Raw genomic sequence first — 20,262 nt, 5'->3', positions numbered from 1 at the left:
AAATTTATTTCTGCATGAGTGATAGAAAACGTACTTACGTACAAAGTTTTCCGGAGAAGCTAGGAGTTATTGATGTGTTAAGTGTGAGCAGCAGTTTGGCTGCTGAAGTTTTTCTGGCAGTCACAGTTTCACGTGGAAGTCATGTATCATCTACTTGCAAATGTGTAAGAGGAACGATCATTTTTATTGTAATAAAAGTCATCAAACCACTGTTACATACTGCTTTGTTAAAGTGTTTTTAATATGTTGCCTATGTTACATGGGTAATTTTTTTATAAAGCTTTATGGTGCTGGTATTTTCAGCTGAAAAGAGAGAGCCTTCCAAAAAAAGAGGTAGGGTGTGGGAACGTGGTACTGTTGCAAACTTGTTGATCAGTGATTAGTCTTAGAGAATAATATGCCAGTTCTTAGAGCTGATTATTTTATGATGAAGTACCAGCTACAGGTTGGTCTTTGCATGGCTTCTTGTGTATAACAGCTTTCCTATATCCTAGTGTTTATACTGATCGGCCCATAAACACATCTTGAAAGTAAGACTAACAAATATGTCATTGCAAGGAACTTCAGAATACTCTCTTAAATTTTCCAGTGATGGCAAGGCGGATAATACCAGTGACGCCGGAGAAGCTAGTAAACCTGTAGAGATGCTTACACAGAGAAGAAAACGTATATCCACCATGCCAAATCTTGTCAAACCCAGAGCTGGACCATTGTCTGCTCAACGTTCTGCTCCAAAACCGCAGAGGCGAACATCACAGGCTTCTGATGGCAGTACTTCACTTCAGAAAGATCCTTCCCCATCAGAAAAGAGTAATGTTGAAAGCTCTGTAAAGTCTCCCATGCTTCCTGAGAAGAAAACACCTGTGCCACAAGTGCCACAGTTTTCACCACTAAAAAAATCTGTGAACAAAGAGCAAGCTGTTGGTGTAGCTGCTCCAAAAAATGATGATAGCTTTCAGAAGAATGTACCCTCTCCTCTCAAGGAGAGACCAACACAGGAAAGATCACGAACACAGGAGGAGAAGCAACCTGTGAAACCTTCCCCCGAGAAAGTCAGACGAATGTGCTCTGACCACGAAAGGATCCTCAAAGCTCGGAAATTAAGAGAAATGCTTAAAGAAGAGCTGAAGAAGGAGCGAATGGTAAGGCCTCTGCATTGAGCAGTGCTTATAGGTGAAGGGCAAGACATGTGATTCATCCTGTGGACGTTATCTTATTGCTGTAAAGTTTTTTGATGATCGTCAGCTGCTTACTGCTAGTAGTCTGTCATAACTCATAACTGTCTATGTGTTCATTTTGTTTATAAGCTGTAGCAGCACTTTGTTCCCTAATAATACAGATTTGACAAGGAATTGCCTATCTCTTTATTTGATTAGACCACAAGTCTATTTTACATGACACCTGGTTTTATTTTATAGTCAACATTCCAATTTCCAAAGTTTCACAGTTTTTTATACAGCAGGGAAGTGTGCTGCAAGGAGCTTGGATTTGGGGTGTCTCATATTTTTTAAAGTTGATCATTGTCAGAGTTCTGTAATTTTGAATAACTTTTAACATATTTGTGCCAGGTATTGAATGTCTCTGAAAGGGTAAGTTGCTAAAGGGTCTGTCATGCCCTCTCTGAGAAAGGGACATTTTTAAGATAATCTTGCTTTGGTTCTGGGGGGTGGTATGTGTGTGCATGTATGAACAACAAAATTAAACAAAAGTAATAATAATTTGTGAAATACAAAATACTTCTGGGATGAATCTAAATGTTTGTTGTTTTCTTTTGTTTCATTTTTGTTTATATAGAAGAAGTTGAAACATAGGCCTCCAGTAATTGAAGGACGTTCTCCACCAGATCGTTCTAAAATGACCATGAGAGACTTGATATACTATCTGCCAGAAAACAATCCTATGAAGTAAGTATGACTTTTTTTCTCTCTCCTTAGGTTAAATTACTTTTCAACCTCTATAATACTTAAATATGGAGTATTAGCACTGATACAATATTGCTGCAATGGCAACAAAAGCTTCTAGACTAGCTTCTAGTTTTCATGTCTGCGTAATTCTAGTACAGAAGTGACAATGGAGCTTAGTGTACTTGCTGAAATTCACAAACATGGATCTGTCTGTAGTGTTGATTTAGCTCTGCAGAAATACAGAATAGCAGAATTTATTTTTTTTCCCAACTGCCTGCTATGAATTTTTTAGTTGTGGCTGTTAGGGGTGTTATAATTGCCCACCAGATCCAGTGAACTCAGGAAGCTAAGCATTTCTCCTTCTAGGTGCTGAAGTGCAAAATGCACTGTAAGACTCTTGAGGTCTTTTCATTCCATGTGGATGAATGTAGCTGCTGCTGCTCCACTGACGTGTTTCACCAGTAGGAAGGCTGAGGTGCATACAGGGAACGCTAATACAGCTGGCTGCACAGACTGCCGCAGACAGAGCAGAGCAGGACCTTTATCCTGCAACTACCAAAAGCAATCACATGAATAGAAGTTCTTTCAGTATTAAATGAGTTTTCTGGTATTGTCTGTTATCACGTGCTTGTTAATGTTTGTGTGCTTGTGTTTTATTTATCACTTCCCTTATATTTTCTTTTACACTGAATAGTCCCTAAGGAGGTAAAGATGGTCTCACATTCCCTCTATCATTACAATGGATTTCTGCTTAGAATATCTTTTTTTGTCCTTGCTTGTACAAAAAAAGGGCAAAATTTACTAAGCAGTGGTGGTTGTGTAGCTCAATCTAGAGGTGATACAAAGAATTTAAAAAAGGAAAAAGCTTTGTGTTTTTTTGTCCATTGTCCAATAAAAGCCAGTTTCATGGAAGAAAGCAGAAATGTGTCTGTACAAACAATCATCTCTAGCTTTTTATGACATTCTAGGTCTTCATTGGTAGAAGAGAAGAGAACAGAAAAAAGTTCTACACTGAGTCAAATGAAAGAGTAAGTCTTGATTGCAAAGTATAGTCAAAAAGTTTTCAGGTGTAAAAAAACCTGCATTTCTGTGATAATACTAGGTTACTGTTTTAGTGTTATCTACAACTGATAATACTAACAATGTAGGTATATATTTTTATTGTTTCTGTATCACAGCCTAATTTATAAAAAGTGTAATTTGGGCAAGTAGGGTGGTTAAAGAATGTTCTGCTTTCAATGTTAAGTCTTGCATATTTCCATTCTACAGTAGAATGAAAAGCAGGCTTCAGAGTTCACTGATTCCTTGGTGTGTTGCATTGCTGGGTGGTTCATCAAATTGTTTAAAGTCTGACATACTGAGCAGTAATTCAAAACACATAACTGTATTTTTGTTTGCTGTCTTAAAAATTGTAGACAGGGAGAGAAAAGTACTCCTGATCATGAAGAAGAGGAGGAGGAGGAAGAAGAGAATGGGGAAGAGAGTCAGGATGGCCCACTTCTTGTTCCTCGTGTGAAAGTGGCAGAAGATGGCTCAATCATTCTGGATGAAGAAAGGTGACATATTCTGTGTTTGGCTCATGGACAGTACTGCATTACTCAGTTTGTGAATAGCGGATCATTTTGGACTGGGACGAGAATGAGTGTATTTATGTTTTGAGGGTTGAGATATGCTGACCTAGGAAACAGTGCAAGGATGTGGAAAAAATACAAGCAGCAGTAATCTGCATCTCTGTAGTGGCATACTGTATGAGAAATGTTTTTGGGGAAGGAGGTAGAGAGGAAGATGATTTTAGTACTGTGAATGAATACTGAAGATTTGTCAAGTTTCCAGCTGTCTTCTGTTTTTTCTTCTCATAGTTAACATGCTTACTGTTATTTGATTATCAGTATAATTTGCTCCGGCTTTGCATCTTGCCTGTTGCTGCTTTATTCTTCTGTCAGTGTTTTCAGTAACTTTGCTTAGAATATGACATTTAAAAAGTAGATTATCAGATTTCTGAGTTCCCCAAAGGTATTAATAGGAGATTTAGGCCAAGGTTTAAGGATAAAAAGGGCTTGGTAAAAGAATTTGAAAGTACTGTAGAAGGATATTGAGAGGCTGTCATGGTTTTACAAGATAGATTTCTCAAATGTTAAAACGTTGTTTATTTTTTTAAAGCTACTTAATTATGTCTGTCTGTATTATATCTTATAAAACAGAAAAAGCAAATTTACTCACAGAGGGTGAATAGGGTAGTGTTTTCTTGCTGCATTCTCCCATTAAAATACATGTTAGTGTAATTATTAAAATTAATTACACAGTAGAAATGCTCACATGTGAAAAAAATTTGAAAAGCTGTCTATTATAAATGTCTACTATGTGTTTTAGCAATATTTTGAGGTGAGTCGTCCTGTGTGTTTTCTTTCCCAGCTTAACTGTAGAAGTTCTAAGAACAAAAGGTCCGTGTGTTGTAGAAGAAAATGATCCCATCTTTGAGCGTGGCTCTACAACTACATATTCCAGCTTCAGGAAAAGTTTTTACACAAAACCATGGTCAAATAAAGGTGAGTATATTTTTGGTTTCAAGTTTTTGAGTCTGCAGAGAAGTCCTAGTTTTCACCTGTGCTTCATACTTGACAGTTTTCATCCCCAGTGGACTAAATGGATCTGCTTACATGTCATCTCATATCATCTCAATCCTCCACTCTTGAAACAGGCAGAGCTGTTGTATTTACTGTGAAAACGAACATTTTTAAAGAATCTAGTGCCTTTTAAATGCAGGCTACCTGTGTTTTTTCTCTCCATGGATGTTTAGATGCTGAGGAAATGCTAGTCTGCTTTACCAAGAGCATAATTTTGGATTCTGATTTACAGGTATTTGAGTTCTACATGGTACTTAACTAGTACTAGTATTCTTCCAGCATGGGAAGGAATAGATTGTATAAGGTATCTCTGTGTGGACAGCTGTGTTCTTATGTGTGGGTGGGTTGGGCTCTTCATTACTCTTGTTGTGAATTGACTGTTATCTCTAGGCTTACTGTGCAAGACTTTACAATTGAAAATTACCTTTTATAGCTATAGATGGAAAAAAGAGCTTCAGAATTCACTGTGCTCTCTTTGGAATTCACTCCCTTCCTGTTAATAATGGAGACAGTAGATTTACATGATGCTTTTCTTTTGTTTGTGTTTGTGTTCATAATAAAATGGACATGGTAATTTGGAATTGGTTAGCTTTGATTTACTAGCTTTAGAAAGCACACTTCTGCAGTTTTCTAATAGATGAAACGATTCTTTCTGTTGATAGCTCATTCAGCAAATGTTTTTAGAGGGACCTAGGTAAAATAACAGGTATACTCCATATATACTCAGCTGGACTTGCAGCTATAGTAGATATCCTCAAAGTTTCTGATCTTATGACATTAAGTTTGCAAGGTGTTTTTACTTCTGATAGCAAGAAGGATGGTTTAGTAAATATTTAAGTGTGTATATTTTTTTCTTTTTATTTCCTTCTAGAAACAGACATGTTCTTTTTAGCTATCAGTATGGTAGGAACTGACTTCTCCTTGATTGGGCGGCTGTTTCCTCACAGAGCCAGAGCAGAAATTAAGGTAAAAAATTAAAGCACTCAATAAAGCCATTAAACATCTGATTTTACTTTTCTTTTTCTTACTTACATTCCTGTGCTTCCTCTATGAGAGCTGATAATTTTGGTGCAAGTTTTTTTCACAGTAGTACTTGTTTTCTGATACCTTCAGAAGTACCTTTCAAGAGGTTGTCTGAAACATTAAAATGCTGGTTGAATTTCAGTGAATGCATCTAGTAAATGTAGTATACTTAAACACACTTTGTTTTTAGTTAAAGAATGCTGATGCACCTAAATGGCTGTTTAGTGAGGAGCTTCTGTGTTACTGCTTTTGTTGTACACAGCTGGGAAAGTCTTTGATATTTCAGATTTTGCTCAGATTAAAAGTCAGGAAAAGGTGTAGAAAATAATAAAAAAGTAAAGCTGGTGATAGCTATTGTAACAGATTTTATATTTAAAAATTAATCACAAACTTGTGTTCTGTGGCTATGCATGTGAATTTCAACAAGTTTAGTTGGTTTGTTGCACTGAAGGCTTAGCTTGAGCTGCCATTTTGTACAACATATTGTTGCATTTTTTGCTTGATGATAAACACAACTGTGCATTTGATTTTAGAACAAGTTCAAACGTGAGGAAAAGGCTAATGCATGGAGAATAGACAAAGCTTTCAGTAAGTAATTATTCCCTACCCTACAATGAGTCATTAAATGGTAGCCATCTATTTTCATGGTAATTTCTGGACTTTGTCTTGTTTGAATTACTTAGAAGAAAGTTTTTGCTCATAGATGAATCCAGAAACTGTGGAATCTTAAGTTTTCATAACAAGTATAGTTCACAATAATTATCTTTAGATTTGTTTTCTATCTTTTCTAGATATCTGCTAAATTAGATTAATATCAACTTTTTCCTGTATATTCAGTTGAAGATAATTCTTCTTATTAATGGGAATTTCTAGCACAACTATTTATTATAAACTGCTTTGAGACTCCTAAAAGACTTTTTTTTTAGTTGAATGGGGTACATATGTCCTCCAGCAGCATATTAATACATTATTTGGTACTGTGGTACAGTTTATGTATTTGTCAGTTCTTAAGTTTTCTCAGCTACTTAGTTTTATAAGGTGCTTTTTAGAACCAAACTACTGTAATCCAGTCACCTTTATGTCAACTTCAGCCCCTACTCAAGTGATACAGAAAATGCTTTCAAGAACTCTCTGTTTAACCTTTGCTCTTTAATATTATATCATGTATTACTGATTATTTTACAAAGATGAAACTTGAAAAAATAATCAGTTTTGAAATATGTTTTATTTCTTTGCTTTAATCTGATAGAAGAAAAGCGACCCTTTGATTTTGAATTCTTTGCCCAGCTCCTTGAGAAGGTCTTAGCAGATGAGGAAAAGAGGAAACAAAGGACTGTTAAAAGCCAGAGGCCAAAAGAAAAAACATCTCCAAGGCCACAGAAGAAGTCAAAAGGTACTTTGAAAGAGTATTTGAGATGGCATTACAGAGCAGTGGTCAGTAATGTGTTGCTAGCAGAGGAAGAATCACATAGGACATCACATTTTCCTTCCCTGTTGTGGACAGGACTAGAAAATCTTAGCTTCATAGTATAACTTTTTCAGGTATAGTTTACTGATGTACAGGATGGTAATAATTAGTAACAGAGCAGAAACATGATACCATGGTGAAAATGCTGCTCTTCCACAATCTGAAGCGCTGATACTCTAATTTACCGGTTGGTAAGTATGTCCATGTGCTGCTAATGAATTCAGTTGTAGAATTTTTGGGCCAAAATTGTATTTTTGGCAAACTCTCCTGTGTTGAAAGTTTTCTTGCATTTAAAATCCCCTTCTTTTAAGGGTTCTGTTTCACCTTTAATAGTAGTTTAACTTCCTGAGTCTGAGGCATATGATTCTTTTCAGGGAATCATGTAAAAGTTGTTTTATCTTTCTGATCTCTTCAAAATGAAGATTGCATTTAATTACTGTTAATCACGACTGTGTCTTACTACCTTAGTACCTGAGAAAGGACCTTTGACAGAAGTACTTTAAATAAAAACAGTTATACTTACACTCTTTTATACATTTCTTGCCTATTCTGTGGTGTTCACTTGTTTGTTCCACAAGGACCCATCCTTTTGTAAGTGGTATTGTGAAACAAACAAGTGAACATCTTTTTGAAGGGGATGCTAGCTAGGAAGCAACATCTCTTAAAATTGAAATAGTTGCTGCTTTTCTATAGCCTTGGTTTTGGATTTGATTAAGTAAAATATCCTGTGTATTAGGACCTAAAACCATGTAGAGAAACCTTGTTTCTACACTTTAGTGGTAGATTAGAGGTATGTCATGTGTAAAGATATGTGACTACACTTACCTACTTCTCTTGCATTTTGGACTTCTTAATTACAGGGAAACAAGTTCAATTAAGACAACTAAAAAGGAAAGGAAAGGTTCTTTGTGATTAAATACAGGATCAAGACAAAATGTCCTTAATATAGGGGGGAGAAAAATTTTAGGAATTTATTAAACTGAGAAAATAACTTGTTAATTATTAGCTAGATAATATTTCAGCTTTCTTATGTAAGCTAGAATGATGAACTGCTATACATTTCTTGATGAAAGATTGCTTTTGTATGGCATACATTCTGTAATCATCATCACCTATTTCTGCATACATACAAAAATTCTGTATAGGAATAGCAATGTCTGTTTTCCCTGCATCCAAATGTGACTGTATAAACTGCGAAAAAGCACAGGCACAGAGTAACATTTACTAAAATGGCTTTACATCCCGTATTGACTTTCCCCTGGTGAAGTGTTGTCCCACATACAGAATGTGTTTTGTATTAATTGCTGAAGTTAATCTGTGCTGAAGCTTTTCTTAATGTCATTGACTGTCATTCCCCATCCTGCTCATACACTTTAGCACATTGGCAGTGAAACATGAGTACACAAATGTTTTTAGTAGAAATGCCTTTGCTGTTTGTGGCTCCTAGTACTCCACCAGTCTATTAACGAAGGGACATATTGTCTTGATAGCAAAAGTTGCCAGCACAGATGCTGCTAATGATCAAGATGAACTTCAGGAAGCTGGAATTTCTGATGCAGAAACAGAAGTAGATGGTGTGACAGCTGAGAAAGAAAATGAGGAATCTTTGGGCATTTCTGAACAGGCGGAAGAACAGGTTGCATTAGAACCAGCATTAGCAAAAAAGAAGAGAAAGAAGAAAAGAAAAGATGATCTTGAACAGGAAGTGGAGAATATTCCAGAAGAAATGCCTGTTCCTTCAAAAACTGCTGAAGAAGGGAAGTCTTCTAATAAAAGTAAGAGGCAAAACCGCTCACTTTCAAATGTTCAAATAGAAATTTTATATATACTCATTGCAAACTTAAAAGTCAGAATTTGGTCTTTGAGTTATATTGCTGATCAGTCTTGTAGGAGTTTGTGGAACAGTGCCTTTTAAAACCAGCTTTCATTCTAAATCTAAACATTCTTTGTTTTAGATGAGAACAGTTCTCTTAAATCTTAATTCCTAGATTTTTCTACAAGGATTTTTAGTCTTATATTAATTCTTCTTCACTGCAGCTAGGATTTGATTATACTGGAATTCTAAGATGTTTCTCAGAATGTCCAAACTGATTTAATTCCTATTAATGATTAGGGAAAAAAGTGATACATGATGCAAGCAGTGATGGTCATCCTACATGTGAAGAAGAAGTGGATTGTGCTATTGAAGGAAAACAAAATGAGACTGCTATAACAGAAGAAGAGAGATCAGAGTCCTGTTCACCAGTGAATAACCAAATGGAGAGAGAAGGTGTTGTCAATTTATGCAGGTAATGTTTATAATGGAAAGCTGAGGCAAAACAAAAAAATAGTTTAAAGTTTTAATATTGGTTCTATTTATTCCTGATTACCACCATTTAACTGCCCCAGAATGTGTAGGTTTCCGAGAACTGCCCTGGGGTTTAATAAGTTGTGTATGATTTACATACTCAAAATACTCTCTGCCCTAATGAGCTGTCCTTATAAAATTAATGTATATAATTACCAAAGTCACATCCAAAAGTTATTTCATTTTTAAGAGTGTTTTGGGAGACCATTGTTTATCCTAACTTCTAATATTTCTCTTGAAGCACTGCTTGATAACATTGCAAAACTGAGTTACTATATGCTTGGAGTTCTTATCTGTAATAAAATCATTCTTGTGGAAAAGAAATGTTACTTCGATTTTATATATGCAGAATTTGGCTAAGAGGCAAGCTTTTGGGTTCAGTCTTGGGCATACTTTTACAAAAAGAAAGTGAATGATTGTTTATTAAACTTGTTATATATGAATATGGTAAATCTAAAACATTATTACTATACTGTGAGTGCTGTTTCAGAATTTTGTATGTTAATTTGTTGTATTTAGATGTACTGTAGTTGTTTGTTATTTTATACAGATTCGCAACTTCAATTTTCTTTAATAGTTAATTGGAATTGTATGAAGAAACAGTTACTTGCCTTTGGACTCAACCTAGATTGTTACAAAAGATCAGAGGAAAAAAACATTGGCATACAGTTGTTCATGTTAAAGTTTATTTTCTTAAAAACAATCAGTCTAGAATAACCAGATGAGATTTTAACATCATCTTATATTTGCAGTACAAAAGTATAAAAGATGTTTTAAAGCTCAGTCTACAAATTTTACCAAAACTTCGTGAGTTTCTCTGAAACATGGGTAGTTATTTAGTGTCAAAATTGCGTTGTTTTGCAACTTCCTCTGTCTGTAAGCAGAAACAGCTTTTTTTCTGCAAGTCCACTAATGTTACTGTATGCTGTTATTTATTTCAGCCTTGAAGATTGCAATGATGTTATACTAGAAGCAGAACCTGCCAAATTGAGATCCAGAGATATCAGAGATGATACATCACAGGAAAGCCAGATTCCAGAGTTACCAGTTTCAAATAGTAGAAGCAAGGAAACACAATCTGCAGAAACTACAGGATCAAAGGTACTATTTTGCTTTTATGTAGTTCTTCTCAAGGTCTTGCCCCTGATCATTAAAAGTGATTTGTAAATCAAAGCCTTTTCTTGGTTGTTTTTGTGATGTTTTCACCACCAGGTGGAAAACAATCAACAGGCCTATGAACATCACCAAAATTGAAATACTATCCTGGGCTTAATGGGCTGACTGTTAACCTAAATGTGTGCATGTCTGACTTACCTCATAGACAATTTAAATAGCTGAACAGTTTATTCAAAAGTGGAGGAGTGCAATATGAACAGGTAGGCCTTGGAGCAGGATTTTCCTGGCGTATGCTTACTGGCACTGTGCTGGAAACTGATTTGAGTGGAATGTGCATTGGGTTGTTTCTGCTGCTCCACAAACGGTCTAGATAATGGAGCAGGGTGTAACCTCAGCAAGTCTACAGGTAAACCAGATCTAGAAGGAATTGCTAAAACACCACCCAGAGGTTACACTGGCCTCCAGAGGGACCTGTAGAGGTCAGAGAAATGGGCTAATGGGAACCTCAGGAAGTTCATTCAGCAGAGGGAGATGCAAAGTTCTGCCCCAAGGGAGGAGCAACCCAAGGCACCAGGACATGCTGCAAGCCACCCAGATGGAAAGCAGCTTTGCAGAGAAGAACCCGGCTGTCCTGGTGGTCTCCGAGTCGAACACGAACCACGAAGGTGCTGTGGCTGGACAAACAGCTAATGGTGACCTGGGCTGCAGCAGGAGAAGTGTTGCCAGCAGGCCAAGGGACAGATCCTTGCCCCTTGGTCAGCACTGATGAAGCCACACCTGGAAGACTGACCAGTTCTGGGCTCCCTGGTAGGAGAGCCCTGGGCACAATAGGGACAGCCCCTCAAAGGGTCACCCAGATGGTGAAAGAGTGGAAACATGCTATGACAAAAGCTCCTGAGGGAGCACAGGAACTGTTCAGCCTGGAGAGAAGGCTCAGGGGGATCTCTTCAACAGTTCCACAAAAATCCAAGGCAAGGGTGCAAACAGGACAGAGCCAGGCTCTTTCCAGGGGTGCCCAGTGACAGGACAAGAGACAATGGGTAAGCAATGCAAGACAGGAGGTTCCTTCGAGCACCAGAAAATCCTGTTTCACTGTTGGCGTTATCAAGCACTGGCACAGGTGGCCCAGAGAGACTGTGGAGTCTCCATCCTTGGCAAGATTCAAAAGCTGTCTGGACACGGTATGGGGCAACCAGCTTCAGGTGCCTTGATATATTGGTTTTTCATGGGCTGGTTTTGGTAGCAAGTGTCTAGGGGGTGGCTTCTGTGAAAAGCTGCTGGAATCTTCTTCCCAGCAGAGCCAATCCCTGGTAGCTCCAAAGATGGACATGCCACTGGCCAAGGCTGGGCCAGTTAGAACTGATGGTAATGCCTCTGTGATAACAGATTTAAGAAGAATTCAGAACAGAAAGGAGTTGTGCAGTTGTAATAGCAATGAGAGCAGAGTGAAAAACATGTGGGAAGAATAGCTCTGCAGATACCAAGGTCAGTGGAGAAGGAGGGGCAGGAGGTGCTGGAGCTGAGGCTCCCCTGCAGCCCCTGGTGCAGCCCATGGTGAAGCAGCTGTGCCCTGCAGCCCCTGGGGATCCACGGGGGATGCAGAGATCCACCCACAGCCCGTGGAGGAGCTCATGCTGGAGCAGGTGGATGCCTGGAATAGGCTGTGACCCCATGGGAGACCCGTGGAGAGAGGGGCCCTGCTCCCAGGCTGGAGCAGTCTGTCCTTGGAGGATTGCACCTGTGAAAGAGTGACCTTCGCCGCAGCAGTTTGAGGGGGCTGGTGCCCACGGGACGGTGCCACGTCAGAGAGGCTCATGGAGAACTGTCTCCTGTGGGAGGGACACCAGGGTGCAGCAGGAGGACAACTCCTCTCCCTGAGCAGTGGGAGCAGTCATGGGTGATAAACTGACCACATTCCCCACTCCCTGTCTCCTTGGACTGCGGGGGTAGGAGGTAGAGCTGGAAGGATGAAGGGGTGGGGCAGGGTGTTTTTAAGGGTTTATTTCTCATTACTCTGCTCTGATTTGTTAGTAACACATTCATTTTGTATTTCTAAGTTGAGCCTGTTTTGCCTGTGATGGTATTTACTGAGTCATCTCTCTCCTGCTCCTTATCTCCTGCTGTGAACCCTGTGTTAAATTTCCTCTTGTCTGTCCCGCTGTGAGAGGAATGAGTGAGCAGCTTTGGTGGGTGCTTGGCATCTGGCCCAGGTTAACCCACTACACTTGATCAAGGGGGTTGGACCAGAACACCTCTTGCAGACCCTTCCACTCTCAAACCACTGTGGCACTCTTGTTTCTGTTTTCTTTACATTACAGCAGAAGATCATCTAAATTTATTGTTTCTTTTCTATAATATTTCTTCCTCAGAATGAAGATACACATCATTCACAAAAAGCAGCTGGAAATCAGAGTGCATCAGAAGGTAATTCACAGTCTGAAATCATGTAAGTAGAATTAATTTACTTTGTGGTGGCACTTGAACTTAACCTGTATCTGCTCAATTTAATTCCAATTGACCACAGGAGGTTGAACCAGTCAGGAGATTGTGATAACTTGGTTTTCCATATTCAGTGAAGCTTTTAGGTAGAAGTTTTGATTATTGAGTAATAATAGCTTAGCAGTGCATTAGCGAAGATTTAGATGGTAGATGGGAATAGGGGGAAAGACTTTTCTAAACTTTGAGAAAAAAAACCTAGTCTTTCTATACCAGCAAGAGAAAGAGAATGAGGAAATTCTGCCATACTGTGGGTAAATGGCTGTGAAATTTTATTTTTGTTTTTTTAATGTAAGGGCCTCACTGAATTCCTTCACATTCGTGGTTGTCAATCAGAGCTTATTAGCTGTACACATCATGTGTATGGTGTATTTCTTCTTTCCTATTTGGAAACTGTTCCTCTTGGAACTTGGTGCAAGCTTCTGTCCTAGTTTAGGACAAATTTGGGAGAGAACCTCCAAATGGGGTTTCCCCAGAAAAGCAAAATTCAAACGGCTCCTCCCCACAACTGGTTTGGGAAAAAAAAAGTTTCCTTGGAGAGAAGTGGAAAAAACCTATTTATTTAACAGAAATTGAATAATATTAAATAATAAAACCTCTTGCTGTTCAATGAGATGGCACATCCAGGAAAAAAAGTCCTTTTCATGTGGTGTAGCTTGGCTCACTCAGGTTCTTATCAGTCCCTTCGGTGCCAGATAGTGCCGAGGCCCAGGCCCCGGTGGGCCACAGGCCTGAGCTCCTGGGGTTTGTCTGGGTGTTTTTCAGTCCAAAGCAGCTTTGAACAGATCCAAGAAAAAAGGAAAAAATAAGTCCAGGGAACTCCTCTGCCTCAGCTAGCTAAAACTAACTAATCATAAAAGAGAAGCTCTCTCCCGCTGTCTGTCCGTGCTGCAGACAACACAGTCCAGGAGCAGGATACGGGGGAGTCATGTTTTATTTTAACACAAACTGGGCGCTTCTTCTTTCCCCCTTGGCTCTCAGAGCCAGTCTTAAAGGTGCAGAACTTAATATGTAACATAAACCAGACAATTGGGGATACCAGTATCATAAAGTCACCCCAGGACAACTTCTAAGATAGAAGATACTCCAAAATGTCTGTCTTATCTGTAGTCCTTTATGAAGTTAATTTTGGTGACCATTTCTTACATTGAGAAAAGGTACTTAACGAAGTCTGTGCCTAAGGTTTCCATTTTTGCATGATCGACTTATTTCATGATACAATTTTTTAAAGGTGATTTAGAGATGGGGTATTAGTTAATGCTAAGTTGGTTTTCATACTTCTGTCTTTCCTTTTTGAAGGGCAGCTCACTCTATATGATAAAGACAGTCAAAGCTTTATTTGTCCTGTTCTAATGAGAATATAAGAAAAGGTAGTAGTTCCCAATCTGAAGGTTATTGATAAGATGTAGGGCTGCGTGAATCCAGTGAATTCAGTGTGTGAATCCCAGGACATGCCGTCACAATGGTTAAGGACACAGAGAGAGATATATGTACCCCATTCTTCAGTAAGATGTAGATGTTGGCAGTAGGACAACATATTTGAAAAAAGTTTGGTTTTCCATGACTGAGATAGCTTTGAAAGGGGATGGGGGGATAAGAGAGGCAGATGCAAAACATTGTGTATAGGGCAGATTTATATTGTTTTTATGTAAAATTAATCACACTGACATGAATTGTGGATCCCTAGGAGAAGAAATATTCCTATTTATTTAACAGCAGGAAATACTTCTTCCAAGTATTTTGAGGTAGATTCCACTGAAAGCCAGCAAAGTTGTTAAGGTTTACTTGGTGCTCTTTTCATAACTTTGTACCGTGTCTTTTAATATCAGAACTTTTTTTTTGTTGATTGTCTTGCTGCATGCAGTGTCTTGACTCATGCAGTGTGTGATACTCTTGAAGTACATCTTGAACCATATAAGACTTAATGTTTCTCTTTGGTAATAATGTATGCCACCTTTCTTTATCTTAAGGAAAACGGAAAAGTCAGCAGATAGAAGGCGCTTGCAAAGACCTAAACCCAATTTAGTGCGATCATCTGGAAGGAGGGAGACAGCAACACAAGACAAAATGGAGGCCAAAACTTCTCAAACCCTTGCAAATGCAGGTGAAAAGGTCAGAAAGTGGACTGTTACTTAGTATGTTGTTCTTGATGCTGCATCTCTTTTGCTCAATGGGGATACTGCAGGCCAGCGACAGTCTTAGAAATAGCATTTTGGGAGCTACTACTATGCTGCCTTCACACTTGTCAAAGACTAATATTCCTTGCCTTAATTCCAGTGCTCTGAAGAGGACAGTAGAAGAAACAGAAATGAAGCCACAGAAGTAGAGAACAGGGATTTGAATACTGCATCTCAGTAAGTACTGAGATCACTTTTCCAGTCTGGTATTACCTGACTACAATTGTTAATTTATTCTATATAGTTCTCTTAGAAAAAGATAGCAGTAACTGTGAAGCTGTAATATAAATTTCAAAATCGACTTTAGCATTTTTTGGATGATATCAGGTGGTACAAAGGCAGAAGGTATGTACTTCTTTTCTGGAAAGCTGCTGAAAGCATTGTACCAACAGTGCCTGTAATTTGAGACGGGGAGAGTGATAACTATGGCTTTGCTTTCCTCCCAGTCTCAGTTATCAGGTGATGGCTCTGCTTCTGGAGTTTGCAGAAGCAGCTGTGGTATGCAATCTAGTTGGGTTCCTCTCCTGTGTGACAAATTAATCTCTTTCTAAAATAGATAAATTGAGTTTTCACACATTGTAAGACTAAACAAAGTCTTGTTTCTTGTGTGAAGCAACTTGCACAACTTTGGGCAAGTCTTTCTGAAGACAACACAATTCCAGTAAAGAAATCTGTGCAAGGCATTGTATGGTTAGATAGGCATGAATATCATGGAGTAAATGTCACTGTTGTGCATCCTTTGTGCAGGGAACCTGAAAAAACTGCAATTGCAAAGACAGTAGTTAGAGGATATCGACAGAGATTTAAACCAAATGTTACAAGAGCACCTGGAAGGAAAGAAGAGCCTGGAAAAGATGCAGGAAATGATAAAATATCCCATCTACAGCCTAAGGGGGAAACTGAGAAGGTATTCAATAAAGTGACATAACTGAAGATAATGTGTTAGCTAAAAAGCTGCTGTTGTTGCTGAATGCAATAGTAATGTTATTTTTTTTTCTTTACTTTTTTGCTCCTGAGTATGACCAGGAAGTACCCACTTACTTAACCTGCCTTCAGTAACAGTGTAGTATTGCTTAGTAACCTCAGCTATGGTGAGAAGTTATTACACAAACAGTAGATATCAATAGTCTTTCATGTTCTGCAGCAAATACAACTTCAGGTGTTTGCTCTAGTTTTTATTGCACCTGTTTGTGAAATTTACCCTGTAATTGTTTGTGTTAAGCAATCTATTTTGTCTCCTCTTACAGTTACTTGATCACTTAGGTGATGCTGTACTTTTATGAATGTCAGACAGTTCATTTCACAGTACTCTGTTTCTATACAGAATAATGACCAAGGTAATAGATCAGATGTTACCAGTGAAGATGCTGCAGGAAAAGATGACAAAATCCCACAGGCAATGTCTCAGTAAGTATGAGAAACATAAGAAGATAAGTGCTGCTGTCCTGCAATTTACCATTCTTGTTACTTCTGGTAGTATTTTGTAGTGTAGTTATTACTGAAGTTTTTGAAGAAACTTCTGCAGTACAGAAATTGAGCAAAACCAGGAATCTTCATTAATTTATGAAACCTACATTAAGTATTTTCATTTTTAAAGTGGTACTTCTAAATTTTAAGTCAATCATAGTAAGTGTAAAAAAGCTGAAAACTAAGACAAGCCTTAGCTACTCACTTTTAACAGTAAAATGCACACATTTCAGTGGTTAAATATTTAAACAATGGGAGTAAGTATTCTTAGTGTGATAGGTGTCAAGTAAGTGGAAGAGAAAGTCCAGTATGTGGGCAATGTAATGCACGTATTTATTAAGTGTTGCATTTTTCTTCAGTGAAGTGGCAGCTGAAAAAGGGATAATGTTTTATGGAAGAGATGAATAAAAAGTGAAAAAAGCCAACTTTCTCCCAAATACTCCCCCACAAAAAATCACCAAAACAATCTAAACCAACAACAGAAATAAAAACCCAAAATCTCAAACTTTTGAAGGGAGATAATTGAAGAGGATGGACAGAGATAAACTGGGTGTAATAATCTGCCAGAAAAATATTTTTGGTTATTTCTTTCATTAACCTGCTCTGTAACTTGATACTTAGTGTAGAAAGGTGTAGAAGAATCTGACAGTTCTAGTAATGCACTAATGATATTTTTGCATTAAAATATTTTTGCATATTAGTAAGATAAAAAAGTGATTATGTATTTTCTGAATACACTAAAGAAAAACTCTGAATATTTGCATATTTTTTTATCTCTTTATTAAATTAGGTCCATCTGCCTCTAGGCTAGGTAGGAATACAAAGAGGTCCGTTATGGATCAGAAAAAGCTCTCTCTAGTGTGGTATCCTGTCACCAATGGGAAGAGGAAAATAACAGGGCAAACATAAGTTTAAACTTTCACTCCCCAGTAGGTACACTTCCAATTTTATTCTTTCAGGAAGCTAGTAATACATTTTAGGTAAGTGTATGTTAATAGCTGTTTAAAAGAGGGGGGAAAAAAAAAATCACTTCCTAAAGTCACCTCTCACTTTCAGATGTGGCATGTACTTCATGGACCATACATGTTTTTCCAGGTCTAATGAGACAGCTGGTTTAAAAGAAGATGGCAAACAGATCATGTTGAATCAAACACCTCTAAAGAGAGGTAGAATACAGAGACCAAAACCAAATCTAGGAAGAGCTGTTGGAAGGCAAAAAGAACTGATAGATGGAAAAGATCTTGAAGAGGAGACAACTGAAGGTGGAGAAGCAGAAAAAGGTGTCACATACCATCAAGATGAAAACAACGATCCCTGCCTCATAAGTGTAAGTTTCTTGAGCAGTTGCTTATGCATGCTGTTTTGTTGGGTCCTTAGTAAAAGCCTTAGTAACAATGGCCTAGGTACATACCACATAGTTGGTAGGGATAGGCTTTGCATGCTATCCCTTTTTTATTCTTCTAATTCTTTATTATTTCAGAATGAAGTAAATTGTCATAAAATTTCCTCATTTTTGCACTTGGGTTCTATTTTCCATTGTGTCAGGTTTAACCCCAGTCAGCAGCCAAGTACCAACTTGCTTGCTCACTGCCCCACCAGCAGCACTGGAGACAGACCTGGAAGGCTAAAAGCTGGAAAACTGGGGCTGAGATAAACCCCTGAGTGCTGGATTTAAGGTTTCATAGTGAAAACAAGCTATGCTCATGTGCAGAACATAACCTGAAACTCTTCTACTACTACCCATGAACAAGTGTCCAGCCATCTCCAGGAAAGCTGGGCTTCATCATACATAATGGTTACTTGGGAAGACAAAAGCCATTCCTCCCCAGTTTGTATACTGAGCTGCATGTCAGCTGGACTTGGTCAGTTTGGGTCACCTGTCCTGGTTTTGTCCCCTCCCATCCTTCCATGCTTCCCCAACTTTCTCTCCAGCTTGGCAATATGAAAAGCAGAAAATACTTTGGCTCTCTGTAAGCCCTGCTCAGCTGTAATTAAAACATCTCTGTATTATCAACCCTGTGTGTAGCACAAACCAAAAACACAGCCCAATACCTGGCACTGAAAAAGCTAACTCTACCCTAGTCAAAACCAGCATACATGGAAATGGAATATATCTCACTTTGTCATATTGTGATACCAGATCTGAAAAGAGAAATGCAAAGAAATAAATGTCACAGAAGATGAACCACTTAAAATAGAAAATATGTAGAAAAATAACTTTTTACTTTCATAGTAGACATTGATATTAGTTGGATGCACAAGAAGCAAGAGAAATCTTGGTGTTTCTGTAGAAAATACTAAAACTTTCTCATTTTCCTCCTGCTCTCTTTGAAGAGAGATTGAGTAAATATTTAATCTTAACAGAGTGGAACTTTTATTTGTTTTAGGATTTAACAGTTCATGAAAACAATCAGCCATTCAGTGTGACATTAGAAGATGTTTCTACAGATTCTGAGATGAACTCAATATATAAAAGACAGTGTTTCCAAGAAAACTCTTCAAAAGCAGAAAGCTATGAAAGTGAAAAGGAATTGTCAGATGTCTCGAAACAGGTTTCAGATTCCAATACTGGGTAAGGTTATTTCACTTTAAAGGAGAGAAGGGATGGTTCAAAGCTATCAGTATCTCTAGGTATTATACCATTTTACATTTAACCCCAGCATCACAAACAAGTTTGTATATATGAAAGACATATTTAATCAAGACAATACTAGACTTTAAGTAACAAAACCCCAAGAGCTTGAAAGCTTTAAATTCACATGTTGTTGGATGTTCATTTGATCTTTAGACTATTGACTTAATTTTTCAAAAAAATGCACCTTTCTAATGCTCTAATGTCCCTGTGATTGTCTTCTCCATGTTGGTGCACCCCAGTGTGCTTATATAAATCCTTGAGTACTGGGTCTGGTTTCCTATTCAAGTGTCTTAAATAGTCCAATCACAGGTATTCTGCAAGTCTGCTGGGTAGCTTTAAACATGATTAGAGGAAGGTATTTGTAGAATATATATATCATGTTAAAATGTCTCAACTCGTCTTCCAGGTCTCAAGTAGACGTGGCAGTTAATTTACCTCTGCTTACTTATTTATAAGATACGAAGGCTTTTGGTGATGATCACTATGTTCTTATTCGATCTTTTTCATGTCACTAATGTTGTTATTCCTGTGAGAGCTGTATACAGGTATGCCATATTGTCCCATGCCTTTGATTGTTCTTTTGCTTGTTTTTGTAGGGAATCTCATCCTCGGCAGAAAGAGGAGAAAACCCTTGCACCATCAACTCGTCTGCTGAGGACACGATTCCAGAGACCGAAGCCAAATTTAAGAACAACTAGTAGAAAGGAAGTTCTGGATGTAAATAGTAAAGGTGCATCACAGAAAGATACCAACAAGGAAGAAAATGTAACACAGTGCAACAGTGAATGTAGCGTCCCTCCTGACACAGACGTAAGGCTTTTGGCTTTTTCCTTTAGTTATGTTGGAGCTTTTGGTTATGTGAAATGAAATACTGATGATTTAAAAAGATACTAAGTTAACTTTTTGAAACAAGTTTTTTCAAAAGGTATAGTTTTCTACATTAAAACGTGTGCTTTTCACTTGGTCATATGTGAGGAGAAAAGGATGTCTGAAAATCTTATGTGT

General features: G+C 38.0%; 1 protein-coding gene across 1 annotated transcript in view; it reads left to right on the top strand.

Moving 5' to 3' along the window:
* The window catches only part of BDP1 (B double prime 1, subunit of RNA polymerase III transcription initiation factor IIIB), a 52,697-nt gene that overhangs the window by 3,911 nt on the left and 28,524 nt on the right, over nucleotides 1-20,262 (top strand). The window contains exons 2-20 of the mRNA XM_058864087.1: nucleotides 590-1,142; nucleotides 1,795-1,904; nucleotides 2,873-2,932; nucleotides 3,320-3,460; nucleotides 4,317-4,450; nucleotides 5,400-5,494; nucleotides 6,085-6,139; nucleotides 6,801-6,944; nucleotides 8,510-8,794; nucleotides 9,133-9,307; nucleotides 10,308-10,467; nucleotides 12,852-12,928; nucleotides 14,949-15,090; nucleotides 15,256-15,332; nucleotides 15,903-16,062; nucleotides 16,480-16,562; nucleotides 17,718-17,949; nucleotides 19,010-19,194; nucleotides 19,854-20,067. Coding sequence (XP_058720070.1) covers nucleotides 590-1,142; nucleotides 1,795-1,904; nucleotides 2,873-2,932; nucleotides 3,320-3,460; nucleotides 4,317-4,450; nucleotides 5,400-5,494; nucleotides 6,085-6,139; nucleotides 6,801-6,944; nucleotides 8,510-8,794; nucleotides 9,133-9,307; nucleotides 10,308-10,467; nucleotides 12,852-12,928; nucleotides 14,949-15,090; nucleotides 15,256-15,332; nucleotides 15,903-16,062; nucleotides 16,480-16,562; nucleotides 17,718-17,949; nucleotides 19,010-19,194; nucleotides 19,854-20,067 — 3,082 coding nt within the window. The remainder of the gene's footprint in view (nucleotides 1-589; nucleotides 1,143-1,794; nucleotides 1,905-2,872; nucleotides 2,933-3,319; nucleotides 3,461-4,316; nucleotides 4,451-5,399; nucleotides 5,495-6,084; nucleotides 6,140-6,800; nucleotides 6,945-8,509; nucleotides 8,795-9,132; nucleotides 9,308-10,307; nucleotides 10,468-12,851; nucleotides 12,929-14,948; nucleotides 15,091-15,255; nucleotides 15,333-15,902; nucleotides 16,063-16,479; nucleotides 16,563-17,717; nucleotides 17,950-19,009; nucleotides 19,195-19,853; nucleotides 20,068-20,262) is intronic.

The sequence above is a fragment of the Poecile atricapillus genome, chromosome Z (genome assembly GCF_030490865.1).
Source record: "Poecile atricapillus isolate bPoeAtr1 chromosome Z, bPoeAtr1.hap1, whole genome shotgun sequence".
Taxonomy (NCBI): domain Eukaryota; kingdom Metazoa; phylum Chordata; class Aves; order Passeriformes; family Paridae; genus Poecile; species Poecile atricapillus.
The sequence above is the reverse complement of the archived record's forward strand: the minus strand, read 5'-3'. Positions and strand labels throughout refer to the sequence as shown.